The sequence below is a fragment of the Anas platyrhynchos genome, chromosome 6, assembly GCF_047663525.1.
Source record: "Anas platyrhynchos isolate ZD024472 breed Pekin duck chromosome 6, IASCAAS_PekinDuck_T2T, whole genome shotgun sequence".
Taxonomy (NCBI): Eukaryota; Metazoa; Chordata; class Aves; order Anseriformes; family Anatidae; genus Anas; species Anas platyrhynchos.
The window spans coordinates 22124235-22144995 of NC_092592.1; the positions used below are offsets into that span (position 1 = coordinate 22124235).

The 20761-nt window shown below is 37.3% G+C and overlaps 1 protein-coding gene across 7 annotated transcripts in view; it reads right to left on the minus strand.

The window, feature by feature from the left end:
• Positions 1-459: 459 nt before the first annotated feature.
• FRMPD2 (FERM and PDZ domain containing 2) overlaps positions 460-20761 on the minus strand; it is a 73256-nt gene continuing 52954 nt past the window's right edge. Inside the window, exons 35-47 of one of the 7 annotated variants that reach the window (XM_072039557.1) lie at positions 19584-19670; positions 19051-19115; positions 17361-17522; positions 16392-16563; positions 14235-14317; positions 12361-12446; positions 10553-10668; positions 8389-8537; positions 6623-6713; positions 5162-5496; positions 3671-3886; positions 3324-3386; positions 462-2482 (exon numbers count right to left, since the gene is read on the minus strand). In XM_072039557.1, the coding sequence (XP_071895658.1) occupies positions 2411-2482; positions 3324-3386; positions 3671-3886; positions 5162-5496; positions 6623-6713; positions 8389-8537; positions 10553-10668; positions 12361-12446; positions 14235-14317; positions 16392-16563; positions 17361-17522; positions 19051-19115; positions 19584-19670 (1697 nt within the window). In that variant the 3' untranslated portion in view covers positions 462-2410. Of the gene's footprint in view, positions 2483-3323; positions 3387-3670; positions 3887-5161; positions 5497-6622; positions 6714-8388; positions 8538-10552; positions 10669-12360; positions 12447-12538; positions 12741-12831; positions 12970-14234; positions 14318-16391; positions 16564-17360; positions 17523-19050; positions 19116-19583; positions 19671-20761 lie in introns of those variants that run through there. The other 6 variants (XM_013102140.5, XM_072039555.1, XM_072039556.1 and 3 more) reach the window with 6 other exon arrangements.

A 20761-nucleotide genomic window follows, 5' to 3' on the forward strand; every position in this document is an offset into this window, starting at 1 on the left:
TGCTCAAAATTGGTCTGAGAGGCTCTGAGATTTTCTATGGATGAAAGTTTCTTTGTTATATAACAGATTACAAAGCATTTGGAAGGGCAGTTCTGCTTTGAGTCACTCTGCTAGGAGCATTAGCAGACTAGATCTGCATAAAGTTGCATGCCTCATCCGAAATAAAGTTCAGACCGAGTGAGGATGTCATTAGAGGAATTATTATCATGGTATCAGTTTAAAAGCTCTGAATTATTATTCCTACAGGATAAGAACATGGAATATGGCAGAATATCTCAGAAGGTGGTAGTACCCACATTAGGGTTATGCACAAGAGGTACCATCGTGACAAAATCTGCCTTTACAGGAAGTTTAAGAACAATCCCTCACTACCAAAGGATTATTATTCCCATTAGTATTGGTTAGCAGTTAGTATCAAAATGTCTTTTTCATAAAAAGAAATTGAAATGCAATTCTGTGTTTTCAGAAATCTTTTTAATATCCCTGTAAAACAGGAAACACTTCTGTCAAACAGCTGCAAAGATGATGCACAAATGTGGAGTAACAAATAGTGCCATAAAGATTGTCTTCCTAATCCAGAATTGTTCTAAACTACAGAAAAGACACCTTTGCAAGAAGTACAGAAATATTTTTACTGAGAAGCTTTTTAAAGTTGCCATGGTACAAAAAGTGAATTGTGCATTTGTGTGCAGTGTTATCTTGCATAGAAGTACATGTACAGTAATCAAAACCAAAGCGAAAGGCCAAATAGCAAACGGAGGTAACAACAAGATGAATAAAAATTTGGCTGAAGATACTGGACAAAATTGTGCAAATAATCCTCTATATGCAACATAAATGTAGTGTATTCAGAATGTGTGGAGAGTAATGCTTCTTAGAAGGCTCAAATTCAGTTAATTTAAGACAAATCATTAAACTCTGCTTATATTTATACTGATACAGTTCCAGGTTTATTTCACTGATTTAAAGTTACTTTGGATCTCTATCAGTATGTTTGAAATTAGTGTCTGGCTCACATCATAAATTCCATTTATATCTTTTCCTCACTTCCAACAGACTATATGAGGGCAGAAAGCAAAACATGGCTCTGGGCTTTTATTATAATTGTTTTACAATGGCTTTTTCCAAAAGCCATACTTTTAATTTGTTTAATTCCTCATTCTTTCAAAACATAAATCTCTCATCCATAGTGAAAATAAACAGCTATTTTATTGTCTTGTTTCTACTGCAATTTTATAATCAAATGCTTCTTCATATCTCCTGAAATCAAGGAAGTTTTAAAATATGTACAATTCAGTTAAATAAGTGCAGTTATAATTTCCTGTGTTTTAAAGTTACTCTTCCAATGCACATCTAAAAATTCTGCTTCCATATACACCATCTTCTAGATAAAGGTATTAGAAGTACTCACATAGAAAACAGCTACAATCTTACAAATGCGAACAGTAGATTTCTGCTCAAATCCAAGCTCACACTAACAAAAAAACTTTTTTTACAAGAGTAATAATCTGTACAGAGAGTTATTTACTCTAATTTAAAGAAACCAATGGGACTTCCCATAGATTTGTTCAGTGCGTAGGTGGGAATTACAAGATAGTTAATCAATGGAAAGGTTTAATGGAAGATGAAATGTATGTATGCCACAAGACACACACAGTCATTTCATTTGGTTTTGTATTGCATTCCTTTTTACATGGATGTGGAATAGAAGAATACTGACCTTATCTACAGCTGCTCATATTGCTGGAAAATATTAATATCCCGTCCAGATATTAGAACTATCTTGTTGCTTTGAAGACAGATAGCTAAAGGTTAAAGGTATCCTATTTTTCTATCAGTTTCTTGATTTAAGATGTCCAGTGATGGTGGTTTAAATTCCTGTGCTGGAGTGATGACTGGAAATGGTTCCACATTGTTCAAACAACCACAAGTAACCAAACTGAGTCCTTCCACACAAAAGCATGATTAAAAAAAAATACTGATTTGCTGTCCAGAAGCCAGCAGTGCACAACTGTATGTAAGGGACAACTAATCTTCCAGCAAAACCAGCAGTCTCCGATCTCTTTAGTTGGCCTCTGAATAGTAAAGCTACTTTAAAAGGCTGCTGCCCCGTTGTCATAGTACAAAAATATTTTCCTAATAATTAATATATTATTCAACAGAACACACAAAGTGTCCATGACAATTTAACAGCAGTGTTGCATTTGTGGCTTGCTGTTTCTCCAAACTGTATGCCGAGATTTACCAAGGGGATGTTAAGCAAGGTTTTTAAATTTCTTAGAAATCCGAGCAATCTGACAGAGCATGTTGTGTAACACTTGTCTGTGCTGGCTTGACGTCCCTTTAAAGCAATTGCTGAGTGTCCCCTGGAGTCCAAGGGGGATAGCAACAGTGAAGAGAAATGTTGCAGTCAATAGGAATCCATTGCTTGAAGTTTCTGAAGGACTTCCAGAACAAATTCATAACAGAATAGATACTGATCCTGCATACAGAGACACCAGTGTGAAACATCCAATTAAATGTAACAAAAGTTCTAGACAAAAAAGGATGGACTGGCTGTCATGCTGTTTTTAACACCAGCATCTTTGTAACAGGGATACAAAAATTTAGATATTTGAGAGCATCCTCAATCTTTTTGTTCCATAACTCATAAAAAGTTCAGGAGCTTTTTTTGATTCAGTGCAGTACCTGTAGGCATGTGCTTAAATCTCACTGAGGTCAGTGGCTGTTATCTATTTGCTTAATTTTAATCATGTGCTCAATCATTTTGCTGAAGCTTGTGCTTAAATACTTGCATACAAGAATAATTTATCCTAATCTTGTCTTATTTTCTTCCCAATTTCCGTTTTCTCAAAGTTGTGTTAACCTTATTTTCTCTTTTCCTGTGTGAACACACTTCAGGGGTAGGTTTATCTCAGCACTAGAAGGACAATGAGAGCTCAGCAATTGCAAGAATTCAACTGAAGGCTGCAGTTTTGCAGGGTAGAGTCTCACCCGTTTCATTGGTGAGCCCCGCTTTTCTTTTTACCCAAAGAAGAAATGTATCTGTACTGTATTGGTGCTTTGAAGTGAATTTCAAGTGCCTGCAAGCTGCCCTTAGAGGTTATTTTCTGTTTTTAATTTTTTTTCTTAATTTCAGCTAGCTAGTAAGGAAAACATCTTCCATATTTAAATATAGACACCAATTGTATGCAAAGCTGTCATTTTCCTCATAAGAGGGCTAAAATTCAGCTTTAAGCCAGAGATTTATCAAAGCATGAGAATATGTACCACAAATGGAAACTTTTTAAGATCACAGCCTAGTCAGAATATTGAGAACTTACCTTAGTTTGGATCATGCCAAAACGCTGCTCTCTCAAATCTCTCACTATGTGCTTAATGTTGAACTATCAGAAGAGAAAACAATTTTTATTTTATTGATGTTCAAGTTATGAAAAATGACTTGAACATGTTCTGTTGGGAAAGCTGGGGCTCACTTCTTCTACAAATAGTGCATTTTAGTTATTATCTCTGTTTTGCAAAATAACAAAAGCATCATTTATTCCATTTTGTTAGGATTAATTTCTACCAGGAGTAACTCATGTAGTAAGATACCTACATATGTCGTTGACGTATATGTCAGTAATATTTATATTTACTGTAATATTTAACAATGATGTTTGATACTTACGCATAGATCTTTTTCAATATAGCTCAGCAGGATTTCAGCACACAGCAAAACTCCACTTCTTCCAATCCCAGTACTACAGTGAGCAACAATAGGTCCTGTCCTGTGGGCTTTTCTCATGTAGCAAATAAATTTTACAAGCTGCTCAGCCAGTTTGGGTGTATTATGGTCTGGCCAAGTGGTAAACTGCAAATGCCTTATAATTCGTTTTTCTTCTGTCTGGAATAGAAAGCCAGAAATGCTTATCAACTGGCAGCTTAGTAACATAGCTATATAAATTCAATAAAAATGCAAATAAATACAAGTAAAGTAAATAAATACAAATAACATTTTCTTTCCCTATTGTTTCTTATGTCAAAAAAGGTTAAATGAAAAAAAAAACATAGTATTGTATTATACTGGTAAAGACTTCTATTGTAAAGACCTGAGTCCAGTCAGTAACTTTTCAGCAAAAATGATTGTTTAGGTAGCTGAAGATCTTCAGTATAAAGCATCCAGGAACTGTAAGGACTGAAGCCTTCCAAAGTCGAGGTTAGAGTGGCAGTGGATTCCTATTGACTAGGTTAAAATGAATACGAAAGACCTACCTAGATTTTTGCCATTAGAAGAATTTGAATGCATGCCTGGATTTCTGCTGAAGTAAACCTATGATTCTCTATTAATTTGATACTGGTCCAGTACAAACATTGCAAAAATAACATGTTCATTTAAACAAGATAGGAACCCAATCACATATACAAGCCAATATTCCTACTATCTTTTGGATAGACACATATAAAATTACTATGTTTACACTCAGTGACATAAGGTGAATTGTGTTTTCTTAATACAAATAGCTGTCTTGTTGGAAAACTAAGTTAGTCTGGCACAAGTAAGAATATATAAATGATTCCATTAATCAGTCTTTCCCACAGAAATTTCTGCAATGTTTTGTTTCATATGGAGGCAAGACTGATGGACTTGTCCCCCAGTTTCCACGTTCTTACAACTGGGTTCTGTATTTGTTAGTTCTTCAAAAACGAGTTGTTCATTTTATAGTTTCATGTGTGTTCATGTCTTTTCACAAATGAAAAAAGTTATCATTCCTTTTAAATATTAGGATGAAAGCCACCTTCTTTAAATCCTTCCTTCCACCCACTTTTACAGAATATGAACCCACTCAGGCAGCCCTTACTAATCTGATTTGGTAAGAACACCAAGCAATTCTGCAAAATACTGAACACTGCAACTCTGTGGCTATTAAAGGACTAACTCTTGGACATTCTCACCCAAGTGTTTTTAATATTGGATCCATGGCTTGTTCAATAAGCAAAGAAGCAGCATTTCATTTACCTTAATTTCCTTCCAGCTACTCAGACTTTTACATTCCTAAAACTGTACTGAGCAGACGTTACAGAAAACAAACAAACAAAAAACAGTAATACCAGTATTTAATCATGTAAGATAACTAATCAATTGCTTTGTATATGAAAGTATTAACTAGACACAACTTACCTGCTTGTTGATCATTTCTATTATTCTAACTATGAAGTATTCCAGAATCTGGTGACTGTCTAGCCTGAGATGGAAGTTAGTTAAGTCTATGGAATCATGTGGAGGTTCAGGCCAGTATCGATGACATTTCACTTTTCCTAGCTCCACTTCTTTCGTCATCATGGCAATCACATCTGACTCACTCTCCCAAATCATCTGCCAGAAATCCGCCATGGTGGAAGGCAAAGGGCCTTGGGTTATAATAAAGAAATGTTCCTCTTCTCCAACTTTCATTCTAATATAACTTGCATTAATGTAGCCTTTGTTTTCTCCCAGAGGAACTCGTGTCTTATCATCTGGACATAAACAGAAAGTTACTATTTCAGTTGTAGATCTGAAATGGAGCTGTGCCATACCTAGCATCTAGGAGATGGGGTACCTCAACCCCTAGCTGTGAAGTATGCCTCTGTTTTTTAGAACACATTTGGCAAGCAGCACTAATATTAACCATTGTTAATAGTAATTCCTGGAGATAAATCGTATGGTTAACTGCAGCTTTATTTCTCATAACATACTTGCATAACAGTCTGACAGTCCTTCTAATTACCATAGAATTGTTGGCAGTAATTCAAAATAGTGAATCCAATACTGCTATGAGTGTATGGCATGGGAATATTGTCAGTGGATATTGGAGTTATAAAACAAGATAATTTTAAGAACCTGTACTTTATCACTAATATAGAGAAGTAACTGTGACAAATTTTGCATGCGTTGTTCTGGTGCTGCAGTTTACAATGACATCAAGGGTCCAGAAAGTGTTCTTCTGTCATGATACCTCTCAGGGAATCAATTGGCAGTACATTGGAAATTGGGATTTGAGAATCCTTGTTAACAACAGTCTTTCAGCTCTTGGATTCAAATCTTCCTTCTAAAATCACTTCTCATTAGTGATCTAAAATTACTTCTCATCAGTGATGAAACTTGTTTCTGACTTAGATCAGAGCTGAGCAGCTGAAAGATCTGGTTGGTTATTTTACGCTTTCAAATATTTCCAAAAGAATCTTGTATCTTTTCAGGAGCAACATATCTCCATGATTTCCACTGTACTTTTCAGAATTCTGCTGTGTCAAAAGCTGTAGATTTAAAGAACTGCTACTATAGTTCAAGTTACACTTGCCAACACAACTGTAGCAGATCACCATCTCTGAGAAAGAGAAAAGGAAGCACCAAGACAGCTGCCTCCCTGCCAAACCAAGTCCTCCCTTATAGATGATGATACTTTGGAAAATTACTTCCCGTGCAATGCAGACATCCTTATGTCAACTCTTAATTTTTCAGAAAAATCTTAACATATTTCATTATTAGTAGAGCTCTCTGTAGCAAGGGATGTGGTGGGATTTACCTCCTACATCCCAGCATTATAGATGTTTTCTGGTTTCCAGTGTTGTCCACTGAACGTATGTGCTTAGTGTGCATACTTACATGGAAGAATATCTTGATATCTGTTTTTATCCCTGTTCTCTTGTGCTTTGCCAGTTCTGCAGTCTTCTGTTGGTTTCACATGTTCTAAAGCCTATATCAAAGAGAAATAGTCAATCCATGTTCATATCCTTTATGAAAAACTACAGAGTCAGCATAAGCAAACATTACTGTTGTTTGTGACCCAAGACTGCTAAGCAGACTTCTTAAAGAAGAGAATCAGGACACTGTTCCCTAAACTGCTACACAAGGAATTCAAATTGCCTAGGGTTTTCTTCGGTCTATACAAAATTTCTGGAGCTTTTAATGAGATTTCCAACCCACATCTTTAGCCCCTGTAATTACACATCCCTATTATATAGTGCTGTAAAATGAATGTTTGGAATAGTGCCTTGGCCAAAAATCAGCATTCATAATTGATAACATGCAGACTGAAGAAACAGCTATAGCACTGTTACCAGATAATGAATGCCAATGAGTACTTTTCAGTCACAGAGGAAGTGGTGGATACAGGGAACAACATCAGTGGTGTTAAGTGCAAATCATATGGTCCTAAGTATTTCATAGCAAATTTAGGGGAACACAATGCAGTGTAGCCAGGAAGCAAGAAGGTGAAAGTTAATTTCATTCACAGTTTTGAGTTACTTTCACTCTTCTTTTTCCATTTACCTTTTTGCTATGCATTGCACAATGCTCAGCCCTCATGTTATGCCACTATACAGTGTATATGGACTGAAATACATTTGACAGTTAAGATCTTCATCAGTTACTACAGCTTTTAGTCAGGAAACATATCCATTGACTTTGGTAACCAGTGCTTTTCCTGTTAGATCTTTATGTTTTATGAGCAGATGCATGACTCAACTCATAGCGTACTATGCCTACATCTGGAATGGAATGAAGGGAAATTAATGCACGTTCTTGAGCTCTTGGTGAAAGTCAACAAATGCTATACATGTGAACCTATGCTATTTTGTACCCAGAAAGTCAGCCATAAGGCAAGTGAGAGTGATTGATAACACTCTAAATAATATGGAAAAAAAGTTGTAATCTATTTCACTGGTAATGAGTGCATCCTTTGATGAAAATTCTGGCATTGTGTTGAAGAATTATGAAACAATCTTTCTCTGGGAATTTGCTGATAATCCCCAACACTGAGTACTCTCTATGTATACCAAAACAAGAGATTTTATATGCTTTCATAATTTTACATTTTCCATAATTTATTTGCCATCAGATGTAATTGTGTATTTTCATTATTATGTATGTTACTTTCTATTTTAATTGCACGAAGTCCCTGACCTCAATAACATCTTGTGGCAATGAATCCCATGGATCACTGGAGCACTGCGTAAAACATTTTCCTTTCATTGACTAAGTGTTTGAATTTCTTGCTTTAATGCAGCCCCTAGAATAGCTCTTGGGCAGATGTTCAGGAGAGCTGAAGGGGCAATAAGAAGAAGTTAGTCAATATTAAGGTGATTCTTATTGAACTTTTGTGTATTTATTTTCCATTCCATGTGGGCAGGATCTTTGGACAGGAAACAGTGTAAGCCTGACTGTGTAGAAAGAGAGAGATCCAGATAATGTAGCAGCACCCAAAAAGCAAAGCAGACACCTGACTTAATCCTTTGAGAAAGTGGAGTCAGTGAAGATATACAATTGCAGTGAAGATATACAATTGCATCTCCCATAAAGCATGTTGAAGGCTGCTAAAAGTCACTTAGCTCTGCTAAACACTCAGGTCTTAAAAATGAATTACACTTTACCATAAACTCTTTCAACACCTCTTGATTCTCAATCCGTGTCTGAAGGCCTCGAATAAGACCTCTAACACCAGTCCTTGGACATACTCCAGTCAGTGATGGTTTAAAATTAATTAAGTGAATCAGTTCATCTTCAGAAACAAAGGCTCTGCCTATATATCAACAAAAAAAAACAAAGGAGTTTTTAATGATTGTTGTTCATAGCGTAAATCTTGGCTTTAAAAACCGGAGGGCTGCAGTACTTCAGTATATTTTAGCATATTCTGTGTAAATGAAATGTAAAAAAATATATATATATATATATTTTTTTTTTTTTGGCTTACTTACGTGTATGGCAGAAAGAAGAATAAATCAATACCATGGATACAACCAGCAACATGTTTTGTGGAATCTGGAAGCAGATCCAACTATTGCAGCTTTTTGCTTTATATGGTTTCTAAATACAGTCTGTTCTAAATAAACCTTGCTGCAGAATTGTAAACTTCAATATTAACTTATATTGATATAGGAGACTCTGGCCACATCTTCACAGGAAATCATCTTAATGTTTCCAACAGTTTCCTGAAAATTAGTATCGCCATTCCCCTTTGCTATAGATATTTTTTCCTCCCTGAAGTAAGGAAGTATCTTCTGTTCTCTTCATCTTAATTCACACTATCCTTCAAGAACAAGATGTGAAGTATCTTCGATACAACAAAACCAGGATTTGCTTTTACTAATTAACTCATAGAATCATAGAACATCCTGAGTTGGAAGGGACCCTTAAGGATCATCAAGTCCAACTCTTGACACCGCACAGGTCTACCCAAAAGTTCAGACCATGTGACTAAGTGCACAGTCCAATCTCTTCTTAAATTCAGACAGGCTCGGTGCAGTGACCACTTCCCTGGGGAGCCTGTTCCAGTGTGCATCCTGAAGTATATGTTCTAACGCAACACTTGACAGATTAAGAAGATGGATAAACATTTAAGTCTCCAGAAATACCCCTGTTCTACTAGGGCAATCGAAAGAGGAGGTGTACTTCTTCAGCAACTTGTTACTTCCATAGGAAAAAAAAAAAAAATAGTAGCTTCTTTTGTAGAAAATAGTGGTTCAAGGCAGAGGAATTAAGGAATTAGTCCTTACAGCCTTAAGTGAGTGTTGTCAAAGAAAAGCATGCCAATTGTTGCAAAGAAAACCTGATGTGTTCCACAGCTGTGCTGTAGGCTAAAGACAAAGAGCAGTGTTCTTTTTTTTTTTCTTGTAGGATATCATTGCTACCTTTAACTAACCTTCATTGTAAAAGTGTTGTGCTTGCTGTCCTTGTGTCTTGGGTTACAACTGGCAGCCACCTTGCCTGAGCTTCTAAGACACTTTGTTCAGTTCCTGTTCTCTGCCCCTCACAGATGCAAGGGTGTTTCTGTTAAAAAGTCAGCTGAGAGTGCCAGTGAGGACAAATCCCCCACTCTAGAGAGAGCTATTTCCTATACACATCTCTTCTTTTGCTATTTGTTCGTCACAGTTAGACTTATGGGTCATTGCAGTCCTGGCAGGAGGAAATCACCAGCTTTTAAACATCCATGGTTTTGCAGTTAGAGTCTGTAGCATACAATGCTACAATATCCAACATACAATATCCAGTAGCATACAATGTGAACAAATGTCATGATGTTGCTCAAATTAATTCAATAGCTTTCTTTTCTTTCCTCTTACTTCCTCACTTTGTGCGCCTAATCAAGTATGATTAACGTACTGAGATATTTTCCTTTGGGGGAGGAACACTATGTATAACATTACAGAAGAGAAAAACAAGCATAAAGTTGCCCATCCTTTGGAAACTAGAGCTCCAAAGCAGAGGTGCTTGAAGTAGTGGCAAGTGGATAGTGGCCAGTAAGGCTGCCCTTCCTGCATTCAGTTAACTATACTCATCCTCCTGTTCTTGCCTCCCACAGTTCTCCAAACAAGTTGGAGAGCTCCTATGTAGGCTGCTTTCTTGTGGATGTTACAAAGGTTTGATGGCCTTCATACGTATCAGAGGTTAGAATCATGTCCTGAGTGGTCAGGCTTTTGAGAAACAAATAGGAAAGTCTTAACTTATACATAAGGGATTAGTGTTGATTCCACTGTGGATATATGGAAGAGCTGGCTTATTACATTAATGATACAAGAGAATTTTTTGCATGGTTACTTCTAGGTAGGATGGAAATCCTGTGAGGCATATCATCGTCTTCATTGTTCCAGCTGTCTGACTCAGACTGCTGACTCTGTCTTCTGCAACCTTCACATCCTGCACATTTCTGTGATCTGTAAAACAGCATTAGTTGAATGGTTTTATGGAAGTGGCAGAAGCTGTGTACAAAGGTTTTGTTTTTAATCTATTTTCAGTTGAATTTGAACTTTCTTGAACAACTGTTTTCAAGAATTACTATGAACTCTGAAGAGCCTAAGTTCAAGGAGTATTAAACTTATATAAATACTCTTGTATTTTGCCTGGAGCACTATTATCTGCATTTTTTCTGAGAGATGAGCAAATAACTTGTATAAAAAAACTACCAGAAAACATCCTTGAGAGTAAAGTTTCTCAGTTATAGACAGTTTTCATGTATGACCTAGATTTTTAGTTATTAGGTAGGCCTATTTATTTAAGGTATTCAGAGAATTTTAGAGCACTTCAATTTTTTTTTAGGTAGGTGATACGCCTACAGTTCAGAGTACATCAATGCTGCATGCAGAATAGATTAAATATCCCTATAGTGGCTAACTCCAGTACTCTGCAGACCTAATATTAAACTATTTCAATAGGCTTAAGCTTACCATAGTTTTATATAGGATAGGATTGTGTATGATCATAATACATGGTATAAGAAATAGTAAAAGGTACTATTAAATTATGATCTTACTCTCCATCTTAAGTAACAGCCTTGCAAATATCAGTAATCATTGAGGGCTGTGCATGTTCAAGTTACATAAGGGTTTTGCAAGTAGAATATATGACTACCAGAAAGTGCAGGTAATAAAGAGATTCAGAACACAGAATGAGGTACAGAAAGTTTGTTTATTTGCAAGACAACCAGAAAAGCTACCATTTATTCTTATGTATGATAACTTTGCGTTAGCCATAGATGCACTAAGCATCTTGCACATAGAACAAGGTAATTCAATAGCAATCACACCTGATTACCTGATATACCACAAGATAATGTTATATTAGTGATGAGATAATAGCAAGTGGCACTGAGCCTATATTCACATGGATATTTTCACTTCACATGCTCTCGAAGGTTCTTTCAGTTTTGTTCTCTGTAAGCAGGTAATTTAAGGAAGATTGTTGCCCCTTAAAGATTGGTCAACTACTCTTCTTAGAAAATTTTAGGTTTCAAATATAAGTGTTCATTCCTTTTCCTATTTATATGGGCTATAAATGATAAAGACAATCATGTTTCATATATTCTGTATCATTGTAGTAAATGAAATTGTCCATGTCTTATCAATGCTACATTATTCTTTGATCTCCCATTCTACTATACAGTTGGAGTAAAATTCTTCTCTTCTTGTACTCTGTATCCACATACTTCCTTAGGAGTAATACCCTCAAGTTCTCATGATTCCCAAATGTCTGGAGTTCAATATCTGCATCACTACAGCCATCCTAGCACAGAGTCTGCACCAGGCTTCAGGACCTGCTGGGAAAACTCAGTAAACCCCATGGGAAGCCTGCCCACATCAACACAGTCGTACTTCCCTGTACTCACCTCCTCCTACCAAAGGCACATCTGCATGAGCTTCAGGTACACCTAGAAGCTTCTATTTTATTCCTCCAAGTAGCTGTGTGAAAGCTGTTTAGCCACTCTTACTGCAGATGGAGCTGCGTTTCTGTATTCGTATTTTTTGGAACATGAGTATATTTGTATAGCATACCCAGACAGCTTTGGAAATAGAAGAGTAAGCTATCCATGATTTTTATTTTAGTAATGTTACTTTGTTTGAAAGACTTACCTGTCTGAAGTGTTACTGATGATATCCTGATAGTCTTGTCCATCCAATTGTCGTTGCAGAGGGAAACTGTGCATGCTTTCTGGACCCTGTAGATATAAAATTAGGTATAGGTGTAAAAAAAATCAATACATAGAAACATCAAGAATGTAGTCAGTGATTTTCATCAACATTTCTTCACAGATTTGACAAAAATGTCTCCGTTACTCAAGAAGGAAAGTAAAGTAGTTTCCACTTCTTAGGGGAAAAAAAAAAAGTCTATACAACTTTGACTTAGCATTACAGTATCTACTTAGAATAAAAAGCCGTATCAGCTTTTTATATTTTTGAGCTTCATAATAGTGCTGTCTTCAGACACCTCTACAACCTAGCATGCACAGCTAAATGTTGAAAAGGTTTGTGTTAATTATATCCTCTCTGATCTCGTAAAGAAAGCATGATCACAGGAGTTATGAGTCACACTCTGCTCCTCACCTCCTAGCTCTTGGCAGCAGAAAGCACCAGTGTTTGAGTTAGAATGGCTGGTAATAATTTCCCTTTTTATCTCAGACACAACGAGGCCAGCTGTTAGGAGCAGGGTGCAGCTGCTCTACAGAAGAAGCACTCAACTGAGAAGGCAGACCCTTGATTGCCCTCCAGATGGAGTAGAAGCAATAGTACTGGTGGCTGTTTTTCAGTCCTAGAGAATGACAACTGGGTCCTGCATTTAGATAATGATGCAGAACATCTGTCTTTGGTATGTGGAAGTGGCTCTTTCTCAGCTGTAACACTCGACAGATAATTATTTAAATTTTAATTCACAGGGGTGCTTCCTCATCTTCTTTCCCTGATTAGTATTCCAGATGCACTCAGAAACCACCCTAGCATATTACGTAGTATAGACTGCTGAGTACCCCACAGAATCTTGACAGTATCTGCCATTTTTTTTTTTATTTATTTAATTTTTTGCTTTTATGCTTGTATTTTTCCATTAGAATATGGGAATTCATGGCTGCACACTTAACCAGGAATTCATTTACCCAGTTTCTGCATCTACCAAATACCCTGACTAGAAAACACAATATGGATTTCAGTTTTCTTTTTTTGCCAAGGAAAAGTATTTTACTGCTGCTGTTTTTTTTTTTTTTTTTTTTTTTTTGTTTGTTTGTTTGTTTGTTTTTTTCATTTTTTTTCCAGTAGCTTGTCATTTTCTAAGCTAAATCTTTGGAGTAGATGGCAGCTGTGCTCTAAAAAGTAAAGCATAGATTATTTCTATTCACAGGAGACAGCTAAAGACAAGCTGGAAATACTGAAGAATGGAGCCAGAATGGAGCCAACTCAGCAAAAAAAGTTTAGCATATGCTTAAAGTTAGGCATGCGCTGTCCTGAGATAGATATTAACTATGTACTTTGATTATATTGGCTGAGGCAAGATTTGGATGCTTGTTGTTTGTTTATTTGTTTTCCTCTGGAGAAAAAAAAAAAAAAAAAAAAAAAAAAGTATTTATCATATTTCCTGAGGGGAGTTTTTACAGTTGCAAAACTTAAAAGTAATAGATGCTCTAAAATTTGAAATAGATTGTTTTGCAGGACTTACTAATATTCAAAAGCAAGACCATGTTTGAAGAAGTTTAGGGCCTTGGGCTTACAAATATTAATCAAAATACAGTTGAATAACAATCTTTCAATTTATATTTATTTTAAAATACTGAAAAAAGTGAAATTAATAAACCATGTATTCCAATATTATGAAGTATCAGAATAAGACTTGCTTATGCAACTTTCCTTTACCACCTCTCCAAGGTGTAGTTCTTGCCTGTACCGCACCAAACCCATTTTGTCAACAAACGTATGAGTACATTGTCCAGTAACTTCTAAAAGCCGGATTCAGATTTTACCTTGCTGCACATCTGGCTGGATTCTTCTTCCTTGAAAGTGAAAACAGGCTGTGCTCCTAGGCTTCTCTCAGAACTGTTGTCATCTAAATACAGAAAACAAAATTAAGGTAAAATGTCTGTGAATTGTGAAAATATGGATCAATTTCTTCAGTGCCATCTATACCAGAGTACTTTTGGTCTTGAAATAGACACTGAGATACAGTGCCAGAAACTGGCACAAAATATCCAGGGGCAAAACAGCACAAATGCCATATATCACTGCCAAAGGAGCCAGCATAATTCATATAGCCAGAAGACGCACTGTAGTAGACCTCTGTATCAGTAGAAGTTACAAAGAACCCTGTAAAAGAGTCAAACCTAGTCCATTCCTTTGCAGTGCTAAGGGACATACATGTATGCCGTAGATGTGCTATGTTGCCAATGCTTCTATAGTACTGTTGGGTTTTACTGGTCCAGGAAAAGAGTTTAAACTTCACAGCAACTGTGTAATTTACAAATATCATGTGAGACCCAAATAAGCATCTCCATGGCTAGTTCCTTGAAGTTGCACAGCCAGAGAAAAGCTTAGTCCTAGTGAAAAGAATGGTAATGCTTCTACAGCCTTTAACAGAGTTAGAGCTTTAATTAACCTTTTTATACCTTCATGTCCTTCCTAATTTTGGATCATTTACCCCCAAAATTAAACTAGAGCTGAGATGGGACAGTGAACATCATGCTTCCAGACCTGTGCTGAGCACAGTTCTGTCATCCTTATGGAAAGATGCTTTAAAGCACTAGTGGTATAATACAGGTTGATTGTTGAATTCTGAAGTGCTGTGAAAGAAAAAGGAAATTTTAAATAATCCACTCTCTTTATTTACTTTAGTTTCGTCAAGGTCAGCCTCTTCTGACAGTCCCACTGTGGCTGTCCCAGAGTCCTCAGCTGCTAAGGACTCACAGCTCCTTCTCCCCAGCACTGCCTGATGATCTACCTGGCACCCCTTCCCACCCTTGTTGGTACAACTCTTTTGGAACGTTTTGCTTTTGAATCACATAGAGTATCTTCCAGTAAGTGAATGACTGTCCAGTGCTAACAGCACAGGCTAGAAGTTGAAGAGCACTAGGTCCATTCTTGTAGTCAGATACTGAAATTCAAGAATCAAGATCCTTGAACCATAGAGGCACCTGCTCCCTGAGAGCAGAGTTGCCTAAGATACCCGTGGAGATATTTTATGCATCTTGTAAAGTTGCATAAACTTGTCAACCAGTAAAGTTGACAAGATGCATAAAGGTTTGCTGTGAAACATGTCCAAAATCCAGAATCTACTGTATATCTCTCCTTAGTCTGCCTGGGAGAAAGCTGATATCAATCTCCTTCTTACATGGGAAGATTCGGAACAAGCCTTCAATTTCTAACTACCAGGCTAGAAGGTATTTTAAGGCGGAATTCTTTATTCATTGCCCATTGCAGCTTCTCCACGTTGTAGGAAACATTTCGGTATTCAAAGAAATGACAGATGAGGAATAGAAACCCATAATCTATTGGTAATAGTATACCCTTGCTTCCACTCCCGGCTGTAATTAGTATTTAAATTCTGTGTATTCAGCAGAGCAGAGCCTGCAACAGAGGTTTCTTCCATTAGAGTTAATCAGCTCCCTAAGTACTGCTGCATGCAGGCGTGCGAGTGCTCAAACTAACAGCAATCAGCCCAGGAGCAGAGGTTTCTGGATTTGAACATGAGCAAGTACAGAAGGAAGATGAGTTGCCTGCTAGACAGAATGAAATGCTTCTGAGAGATGAGGTAGGACTGCTAGGATGTGAAATTTGTGGGAAATAAATTTAAGCAGCTGGGTCACTAATTGGCTCCTGTTCTCTCTGTGACTTGTATAAAGCTGGCTAAAATCAGCACATACCAGGAACCATCATGACTTAAAAGCAAGCATAAGCTGAGTTAAAATATCTCTGAGGGTCTTGGGCATTCCTTCCCTGTGGTCCTGTGTCTTGGATAGCCTAGCCAGAGCTGCAAATCAGGGCAAAGAACTCGTTTGTGTCTATAGCTACGAATGAGGATTAATTGTAACATTAATAATATAAAATTGTTTACCTAATGGGAAAATTGAGTCTAGGCACCACATAATCCCACTGTTAACATGTACTGAGTGGATGAAGCTACTTACTGGGCTCTGCTTTTATGTTTGGAGGGGAAGGTACGTTATTGCTCTGGTTGCCTGAAGAAGCTGCACGTGAAGCCACGCTTCGGCAAACTGTGAGTTGAACAGTTCCTCGAGCCTTGCGCAGCAAATCTATAACGGTTTGGCGTGGTAAACCAGACACTAAAGTGTCATTCACCTAAAAAATACAATGATAAAACAAGATTCCTGTAACAGAAAGCTTTTTAAACACATAATCCAGCATTGTGCATGCTTTATGTATCTTCCCTGCATCTCACGTCTCCTCTCGCCCTCCTATTTTAGTGACTTGCTTGATCTTCCCCTCTCTGCTTCTTTATAGCATGACTGCTAGCAGCACATCCCAGAAATGTAGTCTGCCTCTCTTTCAGGGCACTGAGAGGGCCTCACTTCTCCTACTCCTCACATGGAAGCGGGAGAAGGAAGGTAGTGAAAAACAGAATAGCAAAAAAATGTAAAAACTTGAAACTCTTGGAGAGGGGAGAAAAGTGGATTTCAAGTTAACAACAGCAACAATAAAAGATTGGTAGCTAAGAGGTAGTTAGGACAGTAGGAATTTACAAGTTCAAAAGCACTAATTCCAGTGCTTTCTGCTTGTCTTGATACTGGCAGCAATGCCAGGATTCTCCCCATCTCCTGGCTAGCTGTTAGGGGCACGCTTGGTCAGCTTACTCTTGTTTTCTGGCCTCTTCATGTGCAGTCCCTACTGGGCCCAGCAGCCCTTTTCTCACTGTAGAGGGGCCGAGGCCCACACCAGCTGAACTAGTGGCGAGGGTGGGGGGCCCAGAGCAGCCTTCTGACCACCAGGAGTCCAGCGACACCACCTTCCACCTCTTGCTGTGCCAGGCAACCTCAGGTTTCTAGTCTAAGCAATTTTTATACTGAAGAGGGTGCTCTTTATAGAGTAACTTGAGGAAAAAAAATAAGATGCCCAAAATGATGAAGAACAAGTCTTACCTTAAGTAAGATGTCACCAACTCGAAGCCTCCCATCCAGATCTGCAATGCTGTCTGGGCTGATGGCTTTTATTAGGATAGCCCTGCCATTTCTGCCGCCTACTAGTGCAAATCCTAGGCTTCCATTTTCTGCTTTTTCCAATTCAATCTTAATAATGAAGTCCTAGAATACAAAAGAACACAGTTGGAGTTTATTCAGTATTCTGTTTTATTTGCGTTTTTAATGTGAAGTAATTCTATTGTGCTTTACAGTCCGCACTGGCGGATGTAAATTGTGGGATGTCTCCTTCCCTTGAATGGGTGTAAGGAGCTTCCAGTGATTAACATGGCAGCTACATGTATGTATCAAAATGAAAATAGTATGTACTTATTTGCACAAGTATTTTTAATAATAGCTGGAGAGTACAAGAGCAAGGTGACGTGTACTTCATGTGTGTAATCCTTCTATAATATATATAGTATGTTGCCCTCACTGACAGACCAGTCTCTTTTATCTCCAGCATGACAGTAACTCAGTATGTACTCCATTCCTTTATTGTTCCATAATTAAAATCTTAACCTTGCAGACCCAACATACCTGTCTGTTTGGCTCTAGCACTTCATTCACATTTACAATCAGCTGCCTTTTTAGGGTCAAGCATTATGTCAGAAAGAGCAGCAACCTAGAAATGTTTATGACTCGCAGCACGACTGGTTCAGATGGTGCACTTATCAACCTCAGAAATTATTCTAGTGAGTTGAACAGACAAAGTATCATGGATTAAATGGTGTGGAAGAAGCAGTAATAGTGAGGACTTAATCAAAAGCAAGAAAGTTGTTCTGATTTTTCTGCCAGGTTGGAGGTCTAATTTGAACAAGAAACAGCCCTTTCTTATAAACCACAGCCAAGAGAAAATGAGTAAATCTATGAAATACCAGTCCCAAAGTGGGCAATTTCAATTCCAAGTAATATTATTTTCCACATTACACAAACATAAGCAATGTTTGTACTTCTAAGTCTTTTGAAGTATTGTATGCTTTGCATGGAAATTCATCCTCCTCCTGCTCCTGTGTAGTTTAGGGATTTATCATTTCAGAAATACCACTACTCTTACTAGTTGTAAATTCAAACCAGTCTGGTTTATGTCAATAGTGCATAATACTCTAAAGGTTTGAGGTAATTTTATTCTCTTTTCAAGTTTAGAATTTCAGACTGAAACATTAATCTCAAGTTTCAAGGATTGTTTTGACGTTGTTGTGGAAAACACTTCCTGATTACAATTACACTTGTTTTGCCCAGAATCCTATGCTGTGGCATCTCTCCTTCCTGTGGTACTTTCTTTCTAAGTTAGGGATTAATCTTGTAAACTAGTAAGAGTAGTAAGACCTAATGGAGGGGCTACATCATACGAGTTTTGCTTCTGTTGCCAAGCTGTTAAAGTAGTGATGTTATACTCTGGAAAAACAGCAAGAGAAGGGTCTGACCCCAGGAAGTGCTGAGCGCACACCGGTCAATGCGTGCTGAGGCAATTCACCACTTCACAGTACATTCTCCAAATGCAGTCTGTTCGCTTTTTCAAAGAAACCAGAGATGAAGTAAATACATTAAATACCACTATTGAAAAAAAAAAAAAAACAAAAAACAAAAAACAACTCAATATAGCTCACTTTACTTGATGGACCGCCTTGCACTTGATAAAATTGTCACTTGCCTGGCATTCTGGGGGGTCAGGAGTGCTTTGCTGAGTACCACAGTTTGTTTCTTTCAGATGTTCCTCTGTGAAAAACCAGCAACAGTTTTTACTAGTGAAATGTTCTGTAGTATAGCACTCAAAATCATAATAGTTAGAGACCTAATAAAGCATTTCCTATTAGATGTGTGAAATAAAAATGTTCCTGTGGGCTTATTCGTGTTACTTGGTCTGTTATGCTCCTGAAGTGAGCCTTCTGCTTGTCATCCCTGTAGACCTTTGGCCTCCCAGAGAGTAGTTTCCAAAACAAGCTTTAAAAGCTGCACATTACAGGGTCAGAGACATCAGCTGGACAACAGGCAATGGATACACATTTGCTGATACTCCGAAGGTTGCAGTTGTGTTTACTAAGAATTAATCATTCCCAGGTACTTCCAATACCATCTACCAATTTCTTTTTCTTTTTTTTTTTTTTTTTTTTGTTGTTGTTGTTGTTTTTTTTAAGAGAGGACTAAAAATTTTACAAACCCTCACTGAAAAATCAAGTTACTTACCATGTTGATGTGGTAGTTGCTGTTCTTGGGAGTTCAGGTTTTCATTTGAGAGAGAAATATTGGCTTTTTCTGTCTCAGCAGGTGGCCCTAAAAACATACATGTAGGTTTGTTCTGACAGACCTCCCGCTCAGCTTCATATATCCAAGGGAATGTAAACTCTGCTTAGTTTATGAAACAAAGCATCAATATCCAGTATTGATGTTGTATGAGGCAGCATGAGACAGTTATTATTGCATGATTAAGTTTGCCAAGTTGTGCAGTGATGTAAATAATTCTTTCATGAACTGCAGGAATATTACATCTCATTTATTGCTATATTTAAAATTAACAAGAACTGGAGATCCGAATGAGTCATTCCAGACCTGTGGCAGTGATCAGGCAGAGGAAGAACTAGGGTGTCTTAGTGTCCACAGAGCTCGCAGTGTAAGAAGCCAGTGTGCGTTTCTTGAGTTCCACCCTGCCTTCACCCCCTCTGAGTTTCACTTCATCGTATATTGGTAATCTTACTTATCTTCCACAAAGTACTCTTAAGGTATGAATTATAGAAAATTCTTGTTCTGTTGTTAGTTGTTGTTTTATATATTAAAAAATGTTCCCTGTTGCATTTGCAATTTTAATATGTATTTTTGTAACTAAGAGAATATATACAATGAAGGCTTACTTCCTTGTTAGCAAACTATTACAGATTTATAGATTAAATCTATTAGAGATACAACAAATTATTATAGATTCCTTTAAAAAAGCCCTTACAAAAGGGAAGAACCTCTTTTTTTTTTTTTTCTTTTTTTTTTTTTTTTTTTAAGACTCAGAGAACTGTACCACTGTACAATAAAAAGGTCTGCATGAGAGAGGGATCATAGCTGGTAACCTATTTCTGAAAGTGTCTTGAGAAATCCCATGGAGCCTACAAAGCTTACTGAGCACAGATGTGTAGCTAAGGTCCTACCAGGATGTGTGTTTACCTTACTTTAGTTGTACTGCAGAAACTGAGAGTACACTTAGCTTTACCCATCTCTTGCAGTAAATTCAAAGAAGCCTATTCTTTAGTAAGTAAAATAAGCTACTTCAGGTTGTAAAAACATACACATGGTAGTTGCCTTAGAGTAAAAAATCTGTAGCTAGCTTGCCTTGGAACGGACACAACATAGGCACGGTAGCTGTCCCTGACTGTGCCGCT